The following is a 21,042-nucleotide window of genomic DNA, read 5'->3' as shown; positions in this document are numbered from 1 at the left end:
TCGTTATTACTCCCCCCAGCGCTTAGAACAGTGCTTCGGGAAACAGCGTGGCTCAGTGGAAAGAGCCCGGGCTTTGGAGTCAGAGGTCATGGGTTCGAATCCCGGCTCCGCCACATAATAATAATAATGGCATTTATTAAGCGCTTACTATGTGCAAAGCACTGTTCTAAGCACTGGGGAGGTTACAAGGTGATCAGGTTGTCCCACGGGGGGGCTCACAGTCTTAATCCTCATTTGACAGATGAGGGAACTGAGGCACAGAGATGTGAAGTGACTTGCCCAAGGTCACACAGCAAACATGTGGCGGAGCCAGGATTCGAACCCATGACCTCTGACTCCAAAGCCCGGGCTTTTTCCACTGAGCCACACTGCTTCTCTAATGTCTCATGTCAGCTGTGTGACCTGGGGCAAGTCACTTCACTTCTCTGAGCCTCAGTGGCCTCATCTGTAAAATGGGGATGAGGACTGTGAGCCCCACATGGGACAACCTGATCGCCTTGTATCCCCCCCAGCGCTTAGAACAGTGCTTTGCACATAGTAAGCGCTTAACAAATGTTATTATTATTATTATTATTATTATTATTATTATTATTATTATTATCCGACCCCCCTCCTGGGCTAAACCTCAGAAGCCCCCCTGCTCTATGGAGGCCTGCCTGGAGGAGGAGGAAGAGGGGGTTGACCGGGTTGGGGAAGGGGGAGAGTGGGCTGGACGGGAGGGCCTCTTTGGGATTGTCTTTGTCCTTGGGCCTCAGGGTCGGGGGAGGCCGGGGCCCCTTCCTTCATTCAGTCGCATTTATTGAGCGCCTACGGTGTGCAGAGCACTGTACTAAGCGCTCGTACTAAGGCCTGCCTCTGGGTCTCTGAATCTCTCCGTCCGCCTCGTTTTTTGGAGGTGTCTCCTGGTTTGTGCCCCTGACACTTGTTGCGTAGGGGAGTGTGCGTATGGGAATGACTAGTCCAGTGCTCTGCACTCACTAAGCGCTCAATAAATAATAATAATAATAATGATGGCATTTATTTAGCGCTTACTATGTGCAAAGCACTGTTCTAAGCTCCGGGGAGGTTACAAGGTGATCAGGTTGTCCCACGGGGGGCTCACAGTCTTCATCCCCATTTTACAGATGAGGGAACTGAGGCCTAGAGAATAATAATAACGATGGCATTTATTAAGCGCTTACTATGTGCAAAGCACTAAGTGCTGGGAGGTTACAAGGTGATCAGGTTGTCCCACGGGGGGGCTCCCAGTCTTCATCCCCATTTTACAGATGAAGGAACTGAGGCAACAGAGAAGGGACTTGCCCAAAGTCACCCAGCTGACAAGTGGCAGAGCCGGGATTTGAACCCATGACCTCTGACTCCAAAGCCCGGGCTCTATCCACTGAGCCACGCTGCTTCTCTAAATGATTGAATGAATGAATGAATGAATGAATGAATGAATAGTACAGTGTTCTGCAATCAATCAATCGTATTTATTGAGCGCTTACTGTGTGCAGAGCACTGTACTAAGCGCTTGGGAAGTACAAGTTGGCAACATCTAGAGACAGTCCCTACCCAACAGTGGGCTCACAGTCTAGAAGGGGGAGACAGACAACAAAACAAAACATATTAACCAAATAAAATAAATAGAATAGATATATACAAGTAAAATAAATAAATAGACTAATAAATCTGTACAAACATATATACATATATACAGGTGCTGTGGGGAAGGGAAGGAGGTAAGGCAGGGGGAGCACTCAGTAAACGCTCAATAAATATGATTGAATGAATGAATAGCACAGTGCTCTGCACTCAGTAAGTGCTCAATAAATATGATTGAATAAATGAATGACTAGTCCAGTGCTCTGCACTCAATAAGCGCTCAATAAATATGATTGAATAAATGAATGACTAGTCCAGTGCTCTGCACTCAATAAGCGCTCAATAAATATGATTGAATAAATGAATGACTAGTCCAGTGCTCTGCACTCAGTAAGCGCTCAATAAATATGATTGAATAAATGAATGAATAGTCCAGTGCTCTGCACTCAGTAAGCGATCAATAAATATGATTGAATAAATGAATGAATAGTACAGTGCTCTGCACTCAATAAGCGCTCAATAAATATGATTGAATAAATGAATGAATAGTACAGTGCTCTGCACTCAGTAAGTGCTCAATAAATATGATTGAATAAATGAATGAATAGTTCAGTGCTCTGCACTCAATAAGGGCTCAACAAATATAATTGAATAATGAATGAATAGTACAGTGCTCTGCACTCAGTAAGCGTTCAATAAATATGATTGAATAAATGAATGAATAGTACAGTGCTCTGCACTCAATAAGCGCTCAATAAATATGATTGAATAAATGAATGAATAGTACAGTGCTCTGCACTCAGTAAGCGCTCAATAAATATGATTGAATAAATGAATGAATAGTTCAGTGCTCTGCACTCAATAAGGGCTCAACAAATATAATTGAATAAATGAATGAATAGTACAGTGCTCTGCACTCAGTAAGCGCTCAATAAATATGATTGAATAAATGAATGAATAGTACAGTGCTCTGCACTCAAGTGATCAGTAAATATGATTGAATAAATGAATGAATAGTCCAGTGCTCTGCACTCAGTAAGCACTCAATAAATATGATTGAATAAATGAATGAGTAGGACAGTGCTCTGCACTCAGTAAGCGCTCAATAAATATGATTGAATAAATGAATGAATAGGACTGTGCTCTCCACTCAGTAAGCGCTCAATAAATATGATTGAATAAATGAATAGTCCAGTGCTCTGCACTCAATAAGGGCTCAATAAATACAATTGAATAGATGAATGAATAGTACAGTGCTCTGCACTCAAGCGCTCAATAAATATGATTGAATAAATGAATGAATAGTCCAGTGCTCTGCACTCAATAAGCGTTCAATAAATATGATTGAATAAATGAATAGTCCAGTGCTCTGCACTCAATAAAAGTGCTCAATAAATATGATGATTGAATAAATGAATGAATAGTCCAGTGCTCTGCACTCAATAAGTGCTCAATAAATATGATTGAATAAATGAATGAATAGTCCAGTGCTCTGCCCTCAGTAAGCGCTCAATAAATGATTGAATAAATGAATGACTCGTGCAGTGCTCTGCACTGAATAAGCGCTCAATAAATATGATTGGATAAATGAATGAATAGTCCAGTGCTCTGCACTCAATAAGGGCTCAATAAAAATGATTGAATAAATGAATGAATAGTCCAGTGCTCTGCACGCAGTAAGCGCTCAATAAATGTGATTGAATAAATGAGTGAATAGTCCAGTGCTCTGCACTCAATAAGGGCTCAATAAATATGATTGAATAAATGAATGAATAGTACTGCACTCAGTAAGCGCTCAATAAATGAATGAATGACTAGTCCAGTGCTCTGCACTCAGTAAGTGCTCAATAAATGATTGAATGAGTGAGTGTGTGTGTGTGTGTGTGTGTGTGCTCGTGGTTGGGGGGTCTCTGGGTGTCCCTGGGCCTGTGACCCACCGCATCCAGGGCTCCCAACTAGACGGTGGTCCCAGGACTCTCCCGGCCTTCCCTGTCTCTGGCGTGGCTCAGTGGAAAAGAGCCCAGACTTTGGAGTCGGAGGTCATGGGTTCATAATCCCGGCTCCGCCGCTTGTCAGCTGGGTGACTTTGGGCAAGTCGCTTCGCTTCTCTGGGCCTCAGTTCCCTCATCTGGAAAATGGGGATGAAGACTGGGAGCCCCCCGTGGGACAACCTGATCACCTTGTCACCTCCCCAGCGCTTAGAACAGTGCTTGGCACATAGTAAGCGCTTAATAAATGCCATTATTGTTATTATTATTATTATTAATATCTCTCAGCGTCTCTGTTGCCTTCTCTGTGTCTCTGGGCATCCCCCCATGTCTCTGGGCCTCCATCTCTGCGTGGAGTGGGGGTCCTCTCTCCCACCCCTGCCCATCTCTGCGGGTCTCTGTGTCTCCGGTCTTGCCTCCGCCACTGCAGATCAATAAAACCTCCGCCGCTGTCGCAGGGCGGGCCCGAGCCCCCCGCCAGGCCCTGTGGCGGTGGTGATGGATTTATACAGATTTATAAGCTGTAATTCCATTTCGCCCTTTTGATGCTATTGTTGTCGCCCCCCAACCCCCTTTCTAGACTGTGAGCCCGTTGTCGGGTAGGGATTGCCTCTCTTTATTGCTGAATTGCACTTCCCAAGCGCTTAGTACAGTGCTCTGCACTCAGTAAGCGCTCAATAAATACGATTGAGTGAATGAATGGATAGGACGGGGCTCTGTGCTCAGTAAGCGCTCAATAAATGAATGAAGGAGTGAATAGTACGGTGCTCTGCGCTCAGTAAGCGCTCAGTAAATGAATGAATGAATAGTACAGGGCTCTGCACTCAGTAAGCACTCAATAAATGATTGAATGAATGAATAGTACAGTGATCTGCACTCAGTAAGCGCTCAATAAATGAATGAAGGAGTGAATAGTACGGTGCTCTGCGCTCAGTAAGCGCTCAGTAAATGAATGAATGAATAGTACAGGGCTCTGCACTCAGTAAGCACTCAATAAATGATTGAATGAATGAATGAATAGTACAGTGCTCTGCACTCAGTAAGCACTCAATAAATGAATGAAGGAGTGAATAGTACGGTGCTCTGCGCTCAGTAAGCGCTCAGTAAATGAATGAATGAATAGTACAGTGCTCTGCACTCAGCACTCAATAAATATGATTGAATGAATGAATGAATAGTACAGTGCTCTGCACTCAGTAAGCTCTCAATAAATGAATGAAGGAATGAATAGTACGGTGCTCTGCGCTCAGTAAGCGCTCAGTAAATGAATGAATGAATAGTACAGGGCTCTGCACTCAGTAAGCACTCAATAAATATGATTGAATGAATGAATGAATAGTACAGTGCTCTGCACTCAGTAAGCGCTCAATAAATGAATGAAGGAATGAATAGTACGGCGCTCTGCGCTCAGTAAGCACTCAGTAAATGAATGAATGAATAGTACAGGGCTCTGCACTCAGTAAGCACTCAATAAATATGATTGAATGAATGAATGAATAGTACAGTGCTCTGCACTCAAGTGCTCAATAAATATGATTGATTGAATGAATAGTACAGTGCTCTGCACTCAGTAAGCACTCAATAAATATGATTGAATGAATGAATAGTACAGTGCTCTGCACTCAGTAAGCTCTCAATAAATATGATTGAATGAATGAATGAATAGTACAGTGCTCTGCACTTAGTAAGCGCTCAATAAATGATTGAATGAATGAATAGTACAGTGCTCTGCACTCAGTAAGCGCTCAATAAATGAATGAATGAATAGTGCAGTGCTCCGCACTCAGTAAGCGCTCAATAAATACGATTGAATGAATGAATAGTACAGTGCTCTGCACTCAGTAAGCACTCAATAAATGAATGAATGAATGAATAGTACAGCCCTCTGCACTCAGTAAGCGCTCAATAAATGATTGAATGAATGGATAGTACAGTGCTCTGCACTCAGTAAGCGCTCAATAAATATGATTGAATGAATGAATGAATAGTACAGTGCTCTCACTCAGTAAGCGCTCAATAAATATGCAGGAATGAATAGTACAGTGCTCTGCACTCTGTAAGCGCTCAATAAATATGATTGACTGAATGAATGAATAGTACAGTGCTCTGCACTCAGTAAGCGCTCAATAAATATGATTGAATGAATGAATAGTACAGTGTTCTGCACTCAGTAAGCGCTCAATAAATGATTGATTGAATGAATGAATGAATAGTACAGTGCTCTGCACTCAGTAAGCACTCAGTGTTTAGTGTTTTAAACAGTGTTTTGTGATGAGTAAAAGCTCATCACAGCCATAGTTTTTACTCATCATAAAACACTGCTTAGTGTTTTAAACAGTGTTTCAAACAGTGTTTTGTGATGAGTAAAAACTATGGTGTCCTGGGCTTATAGGACGATATTGCTTTGGCTTTTTAAAATTATCATTATTAATCAATCAATCAATCGTATTTATTGAGCGCTTACTATGTGCAGAGCACTGTACTAAGCGCTATTAATAATAGTACCTAAGCACTATGTGCCAAGCGCTAAGTATTCATTCATTCAATCGTATTTATTGAGTGCTTACTATGTGCAGAGCACTGGACTAAACAGCACTGTACTAAACAGTGTTTTGTGATGAGTAAAAACTATGGTGTCCTGGACTTATAGGACGTTACTGCTTTGGCTTTTATTAATTGTTATCATTATTAATAATAGTAATAATGGTACTTGTTAAGCACTATGTGCCAAGCGCTAAGTATTCATTCATTCATTCAATCGTATTTATTGAGTGCTTACTATGTGTAGAGCACTGGACTAGACAGCACTGTACTAAGTGTTTTGTGATGAGTAAGAACTATGGTGTCCTGGGGTTATAGGACATTATTGCTTTGGCTTTTTTTAATTGTTATCATTATTAATAATAGTAATAATGGTACTTGTTGAGCACTATGTGCCAAGCACTAAGTATTCATTCATTCAATTGTATTTATTGAGTGCTTACCATATGCAGAGCACTGGACTAAACAGCACTGTACTAAACTGTTTTGTGATGAGTAAAAACTGTGATGTCCTGGGGTTATAGGACATTATTGCTTTGGCTTTTTTAAATTGTTATCATTATTAATAACAGTAATAATGGTACTTGTTAAGCACTATGTGCCAAGCGCTAAGTATTCATTCATTCAATAGTATTTATTGAGTGCTTACTATGTGCAGAGCACTGGACTAAACAGCACTGTACTGAACAGTGTTTTGTGATGAGTAAAAAGTGTGGTGTCCTGGGGTTATAGGACATTATTGCTTTGGCTTTTTAAAATTGTTATCATTATTAATAATAGTAATAATGGTACTTGTTAAGCACTATGTGCCAAGCGCTAAGTATTCATTCATTCATTCATTCATTCAATCGTATTTATTGAGTGCTTACCATGTGCAGAGCACTGTACTAAACAGCACTGTACTAAACACTATTTTGTGATGAGTAAAAACTGTGGTGTCCTGGGGTTATAGGACATTATTGCTTTGGCTTTTTAAAATTGTTATCATTATGAATAATGGTAATAATGGTACTTGTTAAGCACTATGTGCCAAGCGCTAAGCATTCATTCAATCGTATTTATTGAGTGCTTACTATGTGCACAGCACTGGACTAAACAGCACTGTACTAAACAGGGTTTTGTGATGAGTAAAAACTGTGGTGTTCTGGGGTTATAGGACATTATTGCTTTGGCTTTTTTCAATTGTTATCATTATTAATAATAGTAATTATGGTACTTGTTAAGCACTATGTGCCAAGCACTAAGTATTCATTCATTCAATCACTTCACTTCTCTGTGCCTCCGTTACCTCATCTGTAAACTGGGGATTGACTGTGAGCCCCCCGTGGGACAACCTGATCACCTTGCATTCCCCCAGCGCTTAGAACAGTGCTTTGCATTCATTCATTCATTCAATCGTATTTATTGAGCGCTTACTGTGTGCAGAGCACTGGACTAAGCGCTTGGGAAGTACAATTTGGCAACATCTAGAGACGGTCCCTACCCAGCAGTGGGCTCACAGTCTAAAAGGGGGAGACAGAGAACAAAACCAAACATACTAACAAAATAAAATAAATAGAATAGATATGTACAAGTATATTTCTTGTACATATATCCCTTCCTTCCTCTCCTCCTCGTCCCCCTCCCCATCTCCCCCATCTTACCTCCTTCCCTTCCCCACAGCACCTGTATGTATGTATATATGTTTGTACATATTTATTACTCTATTTATTTTACTTGTACATATCTATTCTATTGATTTTATTTTGTTAGTATGTTTGGTTTTGTTCTCTGTCTCCCCCTTTTAGACTGTGAGCCCACTATTGGGTAGGGACTGTATATGTTGCCAACTTGTACTTCCCAAGCGTTTAGTACAGTGCTCTGCACACAGTAAGCGCTCAATAAATACGATTGATGACGATGATGAAGTAAAATAAATAAATAGAGTAATAAATATGTTCAGAGTTCATTCTTTCAATCGTATTTATTGAGCGCTTACTGTGTGCAGAGCACTGGACTAAGCGCTTGGGAAGGGCAATTTGGCAACATCTGGCGATTTGTACGCAGTAAGCGCTCGATAAATACGATTATTAGCACTGATAATGATCATCATCAATACGATGGCATGACCATCCGGGTGGGCGTGTGTCTGGGGCGGGGGGATGGGGGGGACCCCTTGGTTTTGTTCTCCATCTCCCCCTTTTAGACTGTGAGCCCACTGTTGGGTAGGGACTGTCTCTATATGCTGCCAACTTGTACTTCCCAAGCGCTTAGTACAGTGCTCTGCACACAGTAAGCGCTCAATAAATACGATTGATTGATTGATTGATTGATTGATTGATTGCCCGGGGAGGGGGGGAAACGCAGACGTGATGCTTTGTAGGAGCCGCTGAGGCCTGCACCGTTGCTAGGCAACCAGCGCACGTGGTCGCCGCCCCCTCCCCACATTCCCCCGCCGCTCCTGCCCCCTGCTGGAAAGTCGGGGGAAAAACAGGCGCTGGACCCCTCCTCCGCCCCACAATCCATCCATCGATCAATCAATCAATCAATCGTATTTATTGAGCGCTTACTGTGTGCAGAGCACTGTACTAAGCGCTTGGGAAGTACAAATTGGCAACATATAGAGACAGTCCCTACCCAACAGTGGGCTCACAGTCTAGAAGGGGGAGACAGACAACAAAACCAAACAGATTAACAAAATAAAATAAATAGAATAGATATGTACAAGTAAAATCAATAAATAATGGCAACATTATAGAGACGGTCCCTACCCAACAGTGGGCTCACAGTCTAGAAGGGGGAGACAGAGAACAAAACCAAACACATTAACAAAATAAAATAAATAGAATAGATATGGACAAGTAAAATAAATAAATAATGGCAACATATAGAGACAGTCCCTACCCAACAGTGGGCTCACAGTCTAGAAGGGGGAGACGGAGAACGAAACCAAACAGATTAACAAAATAAAATCAATAGAATAGATATGGACAAGTAAAATTAATAGAGTAATAAATATGTACAAACATATATACATATATACAGGTGCTGTGGGGAAGGGAAGGGGGTAAGACGGGGGGATGGAGGGGAAGAGGGGGAGAGTAATATTGATCAATCGATCAATATTCCTTCCTTCATTCAGTCGTATTTATTGAGCGCTTACTGTGCGCAGAGCTAAGCGCTTGGGAAGTCCAAGTGGGCCACAGATAGGGACGGTCAATCAATCAATCAATCGTATTCAAGTCGGCCACAGATAGAGACGGTCAATCAATCGTCAATCAATCAATCGTATTGAGCGCTTACTGTGTGCAGAGCACTGTACTAAGCGCTTGGGAAGTACAAGCTGGCAACATCTAGAGACGGGCCCTACCCAACAGTGGGCTCACAGGCTAGAAGGGGGAGACAGAGAACAAAACCAAACATACTAACAAAATAAAATAAATAGAATAGATATGTACAAGTAAAATAAATAAATAAATAGAGTAATAAATATATACAAACATATATGCATATATACAGGTGCTGTGGGGAAGGGAATCGTCTTTATTGAGCGCTTACTGTGTGCAGAGCACTGTGCTAAGCGCTTGGGAATCCAAGTCGGCAACATCTAGAGACGGTCCCTACCCAACAGTGGGCTCCTACTTCAGAGCTTAGAACAGTGCTTTGCACATGGTAAGCGCTTAATAAATGCCATTATTATTATTATTATTATTAGAAATTAGAGAAGCAGCGTGGCTCAGTGGAAAGAGCCCGGGCTTGGGAGTCAGAGGTCGTGGGTGCAAATCCCGGCTCCGCCAATTGTCAGCTGGGTGACTTCGGGCAAGGCACTTCACTTCTCTGGGCCTCAGTTCCCTCATCTGGAAAATGGGTATGAAGACTGGGAGCCCCCCGTGGGACAACCTGATCACCTTGTAACCCCCCAGCGCTTAGAACAGTGCTTTGCACATAGTAAGCGCTTAACAAATATCATTAAAAAAATTTCAATCGTATTTCATGCTTCATTCATTCAATCGTATTTACTGAGTGCTTACTGTGCGCAGAGCACTGTGCTAAGCACTTGGGAAGTCCAAGTTGGCAACATAGAGAGACGGTCCCTACCCAACAGCGGGCTCACAGTCTAGAAGGGGGAGACAGACAACAAAACAAAATATATTAACAAAATAAAATAAGTAGAATAAATATGTACAAATAAAATAAATAGAGTAATAAATACGTACCTCCCATTCCGAACAGATCTCCGAGTTCCTGAGCAATAATTCCCAACTGGACTGTTGGTGGGAGCCCTTGTCCCCTCCTTCTGTAGTCATTTCATTTATTGATTGATTGATTGATTTAGTCAATCACATTTATTGAGCTCTTACTGTGTGCAGAGCACTGTACTAAGCGCTTGGAAAGTAAAAGTCAGCAATAGAGACAATCCCGGCCCACAATGGGCTTGAGAAGCAGCGTGGCTCAGTGGAAAGAGCCCCGGCTTTGGAGTCAGAGGTCATGGGTTCGAATTCTGGCTCCGCCAGTTGTCAGCTGTGTGACTTTGGGCAAGTCTCTGTGCCTCAGTTTCCTCATCTGTAAAATGGGGATTAAGACAGAGCCTGGCCCGTAGTAAGTGCTTAACAGATGCCATCATTATTATTATGCCATCATTATTATTGTTACTGTTGTTATTCATTCATTCATTCATTCATTCAATCGTATTTATTGAGCGCTTACTGTGTGCTAAGCGCTTGGGAAGTCCAAGTTGGCAACATCTAGAGACGGGCCCTACTCAACGATGGGCTCACAGTCTAGAAGGGGGAGACAGGCAACAAAACAAAACATGTGGACAGGTGTCAAGTCATCAGAATAAATAGAAATAAAGCTAGATAATAATAATAATAATAATGATGGCATTTATTAAGCACTTACTATGTGCAAAGCACTGTTCTAAGCACTGGGGAGGTTATAAGGTGATTGGGTTGTCCCACATAATGATAATAATGACATTTATTAAGCGCTTACTATGTGCAAAGCACTGTTCTAAGCACTGGGGAGATTATAAGGTGATTGGGTTGTCCCACATAATAATAATAATAATAATAATAATAATGGCATTTATTAAGCGCTTACTATGTGCAAAGCACTGTTCTAAGCGCTGGGGAGGATACAAGGTGATCAGGTTGTCCCACGTGGGGCTCACAGTCTTAATCTTAGAGAAGCAGCGTGGCTCAGTGGAAAGAGCCCGGGCTTTGGAGTCAGGGGTCATGGGTTCAAATCTCCACTCCCCCAAGTTGCAAGTCACACTACGGGCAAGTCACTTAACTTCTCTGGGCCTCAGTTACCTCATCTGTCAAATGGGGATTAAGACTGTGAGCCCCCCGTGGGACAACCCGATCACCTTGTAACCTCCCCAGTGCTTAGAACAGTGCTTTGCACATAGCAAGCACTTAATAAATGCCATTATTATTATTATTATTATTATTATTATTATTAATCCCCATTTGACAGATGAGGTAACTGAGGCCCAGAGAAGTTGACTGGCCCAAAGTCACCCAGCTGACAGTTGGCAGAGCTGGGATTTGAACACAAATTATTATTAATTTGTACATATTTATTACTCAATTTATTTAGTTATTTTACTTGTACATATCTATTCTATTTATTTTATTTTGTTAATATGTTTGGTTTTGTTCTCTGTCTCCCCCTTCTAGACTGTGAACCCACTGTTGAGTAGGGACTGTCTCTATATGTTGCCAGCTTGTACTTCCCAAGCGCTTAGTCCAGTGCTCTGCACACAGTAAGCGCTCAATAAATACGATTGATTGATTGATTGATTTTACTTGTACATATCTATTGTATTTATTTTATTTTGTTAATATGTTTGGTTTTGTTCTCTGTCTCCCCCTTCTAGACTGTGAGCCCACTGTTGGGTAGGGACCATCTCTATATGTTGTCAACTTGGACTTCCCAAGCGCTTAGTCCAGTGCTCTGCACACAGTAAGCACTCAATAAATACGATTGATTGATTGATTTTAATTGTACATATCTATTCTATTTATTTTATTTTGTTAATATGTTTGGTTTTGTTCTCTGTCTCCCCCTTCTACACTGTGATCCCACTGTTGGGTAGGGATTGTCTCTATATGTTGCCAACTTGTACTTCCCAAGCGCTTAGTCCAGTGCTCTGTGCACAGTAAGCACTCAATAAATACCATTGATTGATTGATTGATTGCTTTTACTTGTACATATCTACTCTATTTTTTTGTATTGTTAATATGTTTGGTTTTGTTCTCCGTCTCCCCCATCTACACTGTGATCCCACTGTTGGGTAGGGACTGTCTCTCTATGTTGCCAACTTGTACTGCCCAAGCGCTTAGTCCAGTGCCCTGCACACAGTAAGCGCTCAATAAATACGATTGCTTGATTGATTGATTGATTTTGTTAATATGTTTGGTTTTGTTCTCTGTCTCCCCCTTCTAGACTGTGAGCCCACTGTTGGGTAGGGACTGTCTCTCTATGTTGCCAACTTGGACTTCCCAAGCACTTAGTCCAGTGCTGTGCACACAGTAAGCGCTCAATAAATACGATTGATTGATTGATTTTACTTGTACATATCTATTCTATTTATTTTATTTTGTTAATATGTTTGGTTTTGTTCTCTGTCTCCCCCTCCTAGACTGTGAGCCCACTGTTGGGTAGGGCCTGTCTCTATATGTTGCCAGCTTGTACTTCCCAAGCGCTTAGTCCAGTGCTCTGCACACAGTAAGCGCTCAATAAGTACGATTGATTGATTGATTTGAGCCAAAGCCCGGGCTCTTTCCGCTGAGCCACATCCTGACCAAAATAAATAGAAAACGTGTCATCACGGCGACCGACCCACGTCTCCGTCCCTCCCGCAGCCTGCGGCACGACGGCTACACGGTGCAGGTGAACGTGAACGATTACCTGGACATCTACTGCCCGCATTACAACGGATCGGGGTCCGGCCCGGGCCCCGGCGGCGGCATCGGCGGCGTGGAGCAGTACGTGTTGTACATGGTGAGCCGCGCAGGGTATCGCACCTGCAACGCCAGCCAGGGCTTCAAACGCTGGGAATGCAACAGGCCCCACGCCCCGCACAGCCCCATCAAGTTCTCGGAGAAGTTTCAGCGATACAGCGCCTTCTCGTTGGGTTACGAGTTCCACGCGGGACATGAATACTACTACATCTGTGAGTCGCCGGCCGTGGGGGCCGCGGGGAGCCGGGGAGGGGGCCTTTCCACGGAGAAAAATAATAATAATAACAATAATGTCATTTGTTAAGCACTTACTATGTGCCAAGCACTGTTCTAAGCGCTGGGGAGGATGCAAGGTGATGAAGCCCACTGTTTGGGTAGGGACTGTCTCTATATGTTGCCAATTTGTCCTTCCCAAGCGCTTAGTACAGTGCTCTGCACATAGTAAGCGCTCAATAAATACGATTGATGTTGATGATGATGATGATGAAGTTGTCCCACGTGGGGCTCACAGTCAATCCCCATTTGACAGATGAGGCACGGAGAAGTGAAGTGACTTGCCCAAGGTCACACAGCGGACGGGTGGCGGAGCCGGGATTCGAACCCCTGACCTCGGACTCCAAAGCCCGGGCTCTTTCCACTGAGCCACGCCAAGGGACGGGGGTGGGGGGCAAAGAAAATGGGGTGACAAGTTCATTCAGTTGTGTTTATTGCATGCAGTAAGCACTCAATAGATACGATTGAATGAGTGAAATGTATTTATTTTGCTTGTACATATTTATCCTACTTGTTTTAGTATGTTAGTATGTTTTGTTTTGTTCTCTGTCTCCCCTGTCTATCAATCAATCAATCAATCGTTTTTATTGAGCGCTGACTGTGCGCAAAGCACTGGACTAAGCGCTTGGGAAGTCCAAGTTGGCAACACATAGAGACGATCCCTGCCCAACAGTGGGCTCACAGTCAATCAATCAATCGTATTTATTGAGCGCTTACTGTGAGCAGGGCACTGGACTAAGCGCTTGGGAAGTACAAGTTGGCAACATATAGAGACAGTCCCTACCCAACAGTGGGCTCACAGTCAATCAATCAGTCATCAATCGTATTTATTGAGCAATTACTGTGTGTAGAGCACTGGACTAAGCGCTTGGGAAGTCCAAGTTGGCAACACATAGAGACGATCCCTGCCCAACAGTGGGCTCACAGTCAATCAATCAATCAATCGTATTTATTGAGCGCTGACTGTGTGCAGAGCACTGGACTAAGCACTTGGGAAGTCCAAGTTGGCAACATTTAGAGACGGTCCCTACCCAACAGTGGGCTCACAGTCAATCAATCAATCGATCGTATTTATTGAGCGCTGACTGTGTGCAGAGCACTGGACTAAGCGCTTGGGAAGTCCAAGTTGGCAACAGATAGAGACAGTCCCTACCCAACAGTGGGCTCACAGTCAATCAATCAATCAACAATCGTATTTATTGAGCGCTTACTGTGTGCAGAGCACTGGACTAAGCGCTTGGGAAGTCCAAGTTGGCAACACGTAGAGACGGTCCCTACCCAACAGTGGGCTCACAGTCTAAAAGGGGGAGACAGAGAGAAAAACCAAACTTATTAACAAAATAAAATAAATAGAATAGATATGTACAAGTAAAATAAATAGAGTAATAAATATGTACAAACATATATACATATATACAGGTGCTGTGGGGAAGGGAAGGAGGTAAGGCGAGGGAATGGAGGGGGGAAGGAGAGGGAGAGGAAGGAGGGGGATCAGTCTGGGAAGGCCTCCTGGAGGAGGTGCATATATGTATATATGTTTGTACATACTTATTACTCTATTTTACTTGTACATATCTATTCTATTTATTTTATTTTGTTAATACGTTTGGTTTTGTTCTCTGTCTCCCCCTTCTAGACTGTGAGCCCACTGTTGGGTAGGGACTGTCTCTATATGTTGCCAACTTGTACTTCCCAAGCGCTTAGTACAGTGCTCTGCACACAGTAAGCGCTCAGTAAATACGATTATTGATTGATTGATTGAGGTGAGCTCTCAGTAGGGCGTTGAAGACCCTACTAGACGTCTTTTAGACTGTGAGCCCACTCTTCTAGACTGTGAGCCTACTGTTGGGTAGGGATCATCTCTATATGTTGCCAACTTGCACTTCCCAAGCGCTTAGTACAGTGCTCTGCACACAGTAAGCGCTCAATGAATATGATTGATTGATTGATTGAAGGGCCCTACTTGTCAGCTTGCCACCTCTTGTCAGCTGTGTGACTTTGGACAAGTCACTTCACTTTTCTGTGCCTCAGTGACCTCATCTGTAAAATGGGGATGAAGACTGTGAGCCCCACATGGGACAACCTGATCACTTTGTATCCTCCCCCGAGCTTAGAACAGTGCTTGGCACATAGTAAGCCTTTAACAAATACCAACATTATTATTAATCAATCAATTGTATTTATTGAGTGCTTACTGTGTGCAGAGCACTGTACTAAGCGCTTGATTAGCTTGATTATTATTGTTATTATTATCTGTCAAATGGGGATTAAGGGTAGGAGCCCCACGTGGGACAACCTGATGACCTTGTAATCAATCAATCATATTTATTGAGCGCTTCCTGTGTGCAGAGCACTGTACTAAGCGCTTGGGAAGCTTGGGAAGCGCTTGTATCCCTCCCAGCCTTCGCACCTAGTAAGCGCTTAACAAATACCATCCTCATCTTGGAGGAGACGGGCCTTCGATAAGGCTGGGGGAGAGAGTGGTGGTCTGTGGGATTTTTAATGATAGCATTTATTAAGCGCTTACTATGTGCCGAGCACTGTTCTAAGCGCTGGGGAGGTTACAAGGTGATCAGGTTGTCCCACGGGGGGCTCACACTCTTAATCCCCATTTTACAGATGAGGGAACTGAGGCACCTTGGGGAGGGAGGGCGTTCCGGACCAGAGGCAGGACGGGGGTCAGGGGTCAGGGGTCAGGGGTCAGCGGCCACACACGTGTGATTGACAGCCCTCATCGGTCCACGTGTGAGTGACAGTTGGAGGGGGCGGGACCTGGGGAGGGGCAGGAGTCCTAGCCCCCCCCTTGGTCCGCGGCGGCGGACCAATGATAATAAATAATTATTATTTATTAATAAATATTAATTATTATTAATATATTAATAAGTAATTATTATTTATTACTGTAATAACAGAATGCAATGTAGTAATGTAATAATAAATGATTATTATTACAGTAAGCGCTGAGAAGCAGCGTGGCTTAGTGGAAAGAGCCCGGGTTTGGGAGTCAGAGGTCATGGGTTCTAATCCCAACCCCGCCACTTGTCAGCTGGGTGACCTTGGGCGAGTCCCTTCACTTCTCCGGGCCTCAGTTCCCTCATCTGGAAAATGGGGATAATAATAATAATAATAATTATGGATTTATTACGCACTTACTATGTGCAAAGCACTGTTCTAAGCACTGGGGACGTTACAAGGTGATCAGGTTGTCCCACGGGGGGGCTCACAGTCTTCATCCCCGTTTTACCGATGAGGGAACTGAGGCCCGGAGAAGTGAAGTGACTTGCCCAAAGTCACACAGCTGACAATTGGCGGAGCTGGGGTTTGAACCCATGACCTCTGACTCCAAAGCCCGGGATGAAGACTGTGAGCCCCGAGTGGGACAACCTGATCACCTTGTATCTACCCCAGCGCTCAGAACAGTGCTTTGCACCTAGTAAGCGCTTAACAAATACCAACATCATTATTAACATTATTATTATTATTACCTTGGATCTAACCTTGGATCTGCACACAGTAAGCGCTCAATCAATATGAATGAATGACTAACCCAGCACTCAGAACAGTGCTTTGCACCTAGTAAGCGCTTAACAAATACCAACATTATTATTAACATTATTATTATTATTACCTTGTATCTGCACCCAGTAAGCACTCAATCAATACGATTGAATGACTAACCCAGCGCTCAGAACAATGCTTTGCACCTAGTAAGCGCTTAACAAATACCAACATTATTATTAACATTATTATTATTATTACCTTGGATCTGCACCCAGTAAGCGCTCAATCAATATGACTGAATGACTAACCCAGCGCTCAGAACAGTGCTTTGCACATAGTAAGCGCTTAACAAATACCAACATTATTATTAACATGATTTTTATTATTACCTTGGATCTAACCTTGGATCTGCACCCAGTAAGCGCTCAATCAATACGACTGAATGACTAACCCAGTGCTCAGAACAGTGCTTTGCACCTAGTAAGCGCTTAACAAATACCAACATTATTATTAACGTGATTTTTATTATTACCTTGGATCTAACCTTGGATCTGCACCCAGTAAGCGCTCAATCAATACGACTGAATGACTAATCCAGTGCTCAGAACAGTGCTTTGCACCTAGTAAGCACTTAACAAATACCAACATTATTAACATTATTATTATTATTACCTTGAATCTAACCTTGGATCTGCACACAGTAAGCGCTCAGTGAATACGATTGAATGACTAACCCAGCGCTCAGAACAGTGATCGGCACATAGTAAGCGCTTAACAAATACCAACATTATTATTAACATTATTATTATTATTATTACCTTGGATCTGCACCCAGTAAGCGCTCAATCAATACGACTGAATAACTAACCCAGCGCTCAGAACAGTGCTTGGCACATAGTAAGCGCTTAACAAATACCAACATTATTATTAACATGATTTTTATTATTACCTTGGATCTAACCTTGGATCTGCACCCAGTAAGCGCTCAATCAATACGACTGAATGACTAACCCAGTGCTCAGAACAGTGCTTTGCACCTAGTAAGCGCTTAACAAATACCAACATTATTATTAACGTGATTTTTATTATTACCTTGGATCTAACCTTGGATCTGCACCCAGTAAGTGCTCAATCAATACGACTGAATGACTAACCCAGTGCTCAGAACAGTGCTTTGCACCTAGTAAGCGCTTAACAAATACCAACATTATTATTAACATTTTTATTATTATTACCTTGGATCTAACCTTGGATCTGCACCCAGTAAGCGATCAATCAATACAACTGAATGACTAACCCAGTGCTCAGAATAGTGTTTTGCACCTAGTAAGCGCTTAACAAATACCAACATTATTATTAACATTATTATTATTATTACCTTGGATCTGCACCCAGGAAGCGCTCAATCAATACGACTGAATGACTAACCCAGTGCTCAGAACGGTGCTTTGCACCTAGTAAGTGCTTAACAAATAATAATAATAATAATGATGGCATTTATTAAGCGCTTACTATGTGCCAAGCACTGTTCTAAGTGCTGGGGAGGATACAAGGTGATCAGGTTGTCCCACGGGGGGCTCACCGTCTTAATCCCCATTTTACAGATGAGGGAACTGAGGCCCAGAGAAGTTAAGTGACTTGCCCAAAGTCACACAGCTGACAATTGGTGGAGTCGGAATTTGAACCCATGACCTCCAACTCCAAAGCCCGGGCTATTTCCACTGAGCCACGCTGCTTCTCCTATACCAACATAATAATAATAACATAATAATACCAACATTATTATTGGTATTATAAGAGAAGCAGCGTGGCTCAGTGGAAAGAGCCCGGGCTTTGGAGTCAGAGGTCCTGGGTTTGAATCCCGACGCCACCACATGTCTGCTGTGTGATCTTGGGCAAGTCACTTCACTTCTCTGAGCCTCAGTTACCTCATCTGTAAAATGGGGATTAAGACTGTGAGCCCCACGTTGGACAACTTGATCACTTTGTATCCCCCCCCCAGCGCTTAGAACAGTGCTCTGCGCACGGTAAGCGCTTAACTGAATGACTAACCCAGTGCTCAGACCAGTGCTCGGCACATAGCAAGCGCTTAGCAGATACCATCATCATCATCATCATCATCATTAACTTCTCTGAGCCTCAGTTACCTCATCTGTAAAACGGGGATTAAGACTGTGAGCCCCACAGGGGACAACTTGATCACTTTGTATCCCCCTCCCCAGCGCTTCGAACAGTGCTCTGCACACGGTAAGCACTTAACAAATGTTATCATTATTATTATTATTATTATTATCAATATTATTATTATTATTATTACCTTGGATCTAACCTTGGATCTGAACCCAGTAAGCGCTCAATCAATATGACTGAATGACTAACCCAGCGCTCAGAACAGTGCTCGGCACATAGCAAGCGCTTAACAGACTCCATCATCATCATCATTAACTTCTCAGAGCCTCAGTGACCTCATCTGTAAAATGGGGATTAAGACTGTGAGCCAGAAGTGGGACAACTTGATCACTTTGTATCCCCCCCCAGCGCTTCGAACAGTGCTCTGCACACAGTAAGCGCTTAACAAATGTTATCATTATTATTATTATTATTAACATTATTATTATTATTATTACCTTGGATCTAACCTCGGATCTGCACCCAGTAAGCGCTCAATCACTATGACTGAATGACTGAGCCAGTGCTCAGACCAGTGCTCGGCACATAGCAAGCGCTTAGCAGATACCATCATCATCATCATCATCATCATTAACTTCTCTGAGCCTCAGTTACCTCATCTGTAAAACGGGGATTAAGACTGTGAGCCCCACGGGGGACAACTTGATCACTTTGTATCCCCCTCCCCAGCGCTTAGAACAGTGCTCTGCACACGGTAAGCGCTTAACAAATGTTATCATTATTATTATTATTATTATTATTAACATTATTATTATTATTATTACCTTGGATCTAACCTCGGATCTGCACCCAGTAAGCGCTCAATCACTACGACTGAATGACTGACCCAGCGCTCAGACCAGTGCTCGGCACAGAGCAAGCGCTTAACAGATACTATCATTATTATTATTATTATTATTATTATTATTATTATTATATTAATATAATAATAATAATATAATCATCATTATTATTATTAACAAATGCCATTATTATTATTTCCCCTCCTCCCCGCAGCGACCCCCACCCACAACCTGCACTGGAAGTGTTTGAAGATGAAAGTCTTCGTCTGTTGTGCGTCCAGTGAGTATGATGCGAACGCCCCCACCCATGGAGGGTCTCCTGGGGGGGGGGAGGAGGAAGAGGAGGAGGAAAAGTGGGGGGACCAGGGGAGGGATTTGGGGGGTCTCCCACCCTCCTCCTTCCAACCCCCGGAGCTGGGGGGGAGATGGATGGGCCTGACCCTGCGCCCCCCTCACAGCATCGCACTCCGGGGAGCGACCCCTGCCCACCCTTCCCCAGTTGACCCTGGGCCCCAAAGTGCGGATCGACGTGTTAGGTGAGTTTTGGGGGTGCGCCCCTTCCCCCTCACATCCCCCCCACCTTGCCCCCAGCGGCCTCCCGGGACCCTGGCCCTCCTCCCCGGTGACCTTTGACCCCGGCCCCCTCCTGTCCGTGCCCCCCGCCCCCCGCCCCGCGGGTTTTTCCGCAGATCACTTCGACCGTGGGAAGGCGGAACCTCCGCGCGTGGAGAAGAGCGTGAGTGGGACCAGTCCCCGGAGAGAGGACCTGCCCCTGGCCGTGGCCCTGGCCTTCCTCCTCCTCTCCCTCCTGGCCTCCTAGCTGCACTCCGGACGCCTGGGTCCCATCCCTCCACCTCCCCCGGCCGGGACTGGGGTCATCCCGGGGAGGGGGCGGGGGGCGTCCGCCTGGGACCCCCCCTTTCCCCTTCCCCCCCCACGGTTTACAGCAATAAGCACGTCCTTGTCGCCCCCCCCACCCCAACCCGAGATGATGGTGATGGCATTTGTTAAGCGCTGACTCTGTGCCCGGCACTGTTCTAAGCGCTGGGGGAACTACAAGGTCATCAGGTTGTCCCCCGTGGGGCTCCCAGTCTTCATCCCCGTTTGACAGGTGAGGCCCAGAGAAGTGAAGTGACTTGCCCCAGGTCACCCAGCTGACAGTTGGCAGAGCCGGGATGATTATGTTGGGATTTCTTAAGCGCTTAGTCTGTGCCCGGAACTGTTCTAAGCGC

General features: G+C 43.8%; 1 protein-coding gene across 1 annotated transcript in view; it reads left to right on the top strand.

Annotated features, from left to right (window-relative positions):
- The window catches only part of EFNA3 (ephrin A3), a 28,525-nt gene extending 7,702 nt beyond the window's left edge, over positions 1–20,823 (top strand). The window contains exons 2-5 of the mRNA XM_038768927.1: positions 12,966–13,276; positions 20,025–20,090; positions 20,269–20,346; positions 20,500–20,823. Coding sequence (XP_038624855.1) covers positions 12,966–13,276; positions 20,025–20,090; positions 20,269–20,346; positions 20,500–20,630 — 586 coding nt within the window. The 3' untranslated portion in view covers positions 20,631–20,823. The remainder of the gene's footprint in view (positions 1–12,965; positions 13,277–20,024; positions 20,091–20,268; positions 20,347–20,499) is intronic.
- The last annotated feature ends 219 nt before the right edge of the window (positions 20,824–21,042 follow it).

Source organism: Tachyglossus aculeatus, chromosome Y4 (assembly GCF_015852505.1).
Source record: "Tachyglossus aculeatus isolate mTacAcu1 chromosome Y4, mTacAcu1.pri, whole genome shotgun sequence".
In the NCBI taxonomy this organism is placed as follows: domain Eukaryota; kingdom Metazoa; phylum Chordata; class Mammalia; order Monotremata; family Tachyglossidae; genus Tachyglossus; species Tachyglossus aculeatus.
Note: the sequence above shows the minus strand (reverse complement) of the source record. Positions and strands in the feature narration are given on the sequence as shown.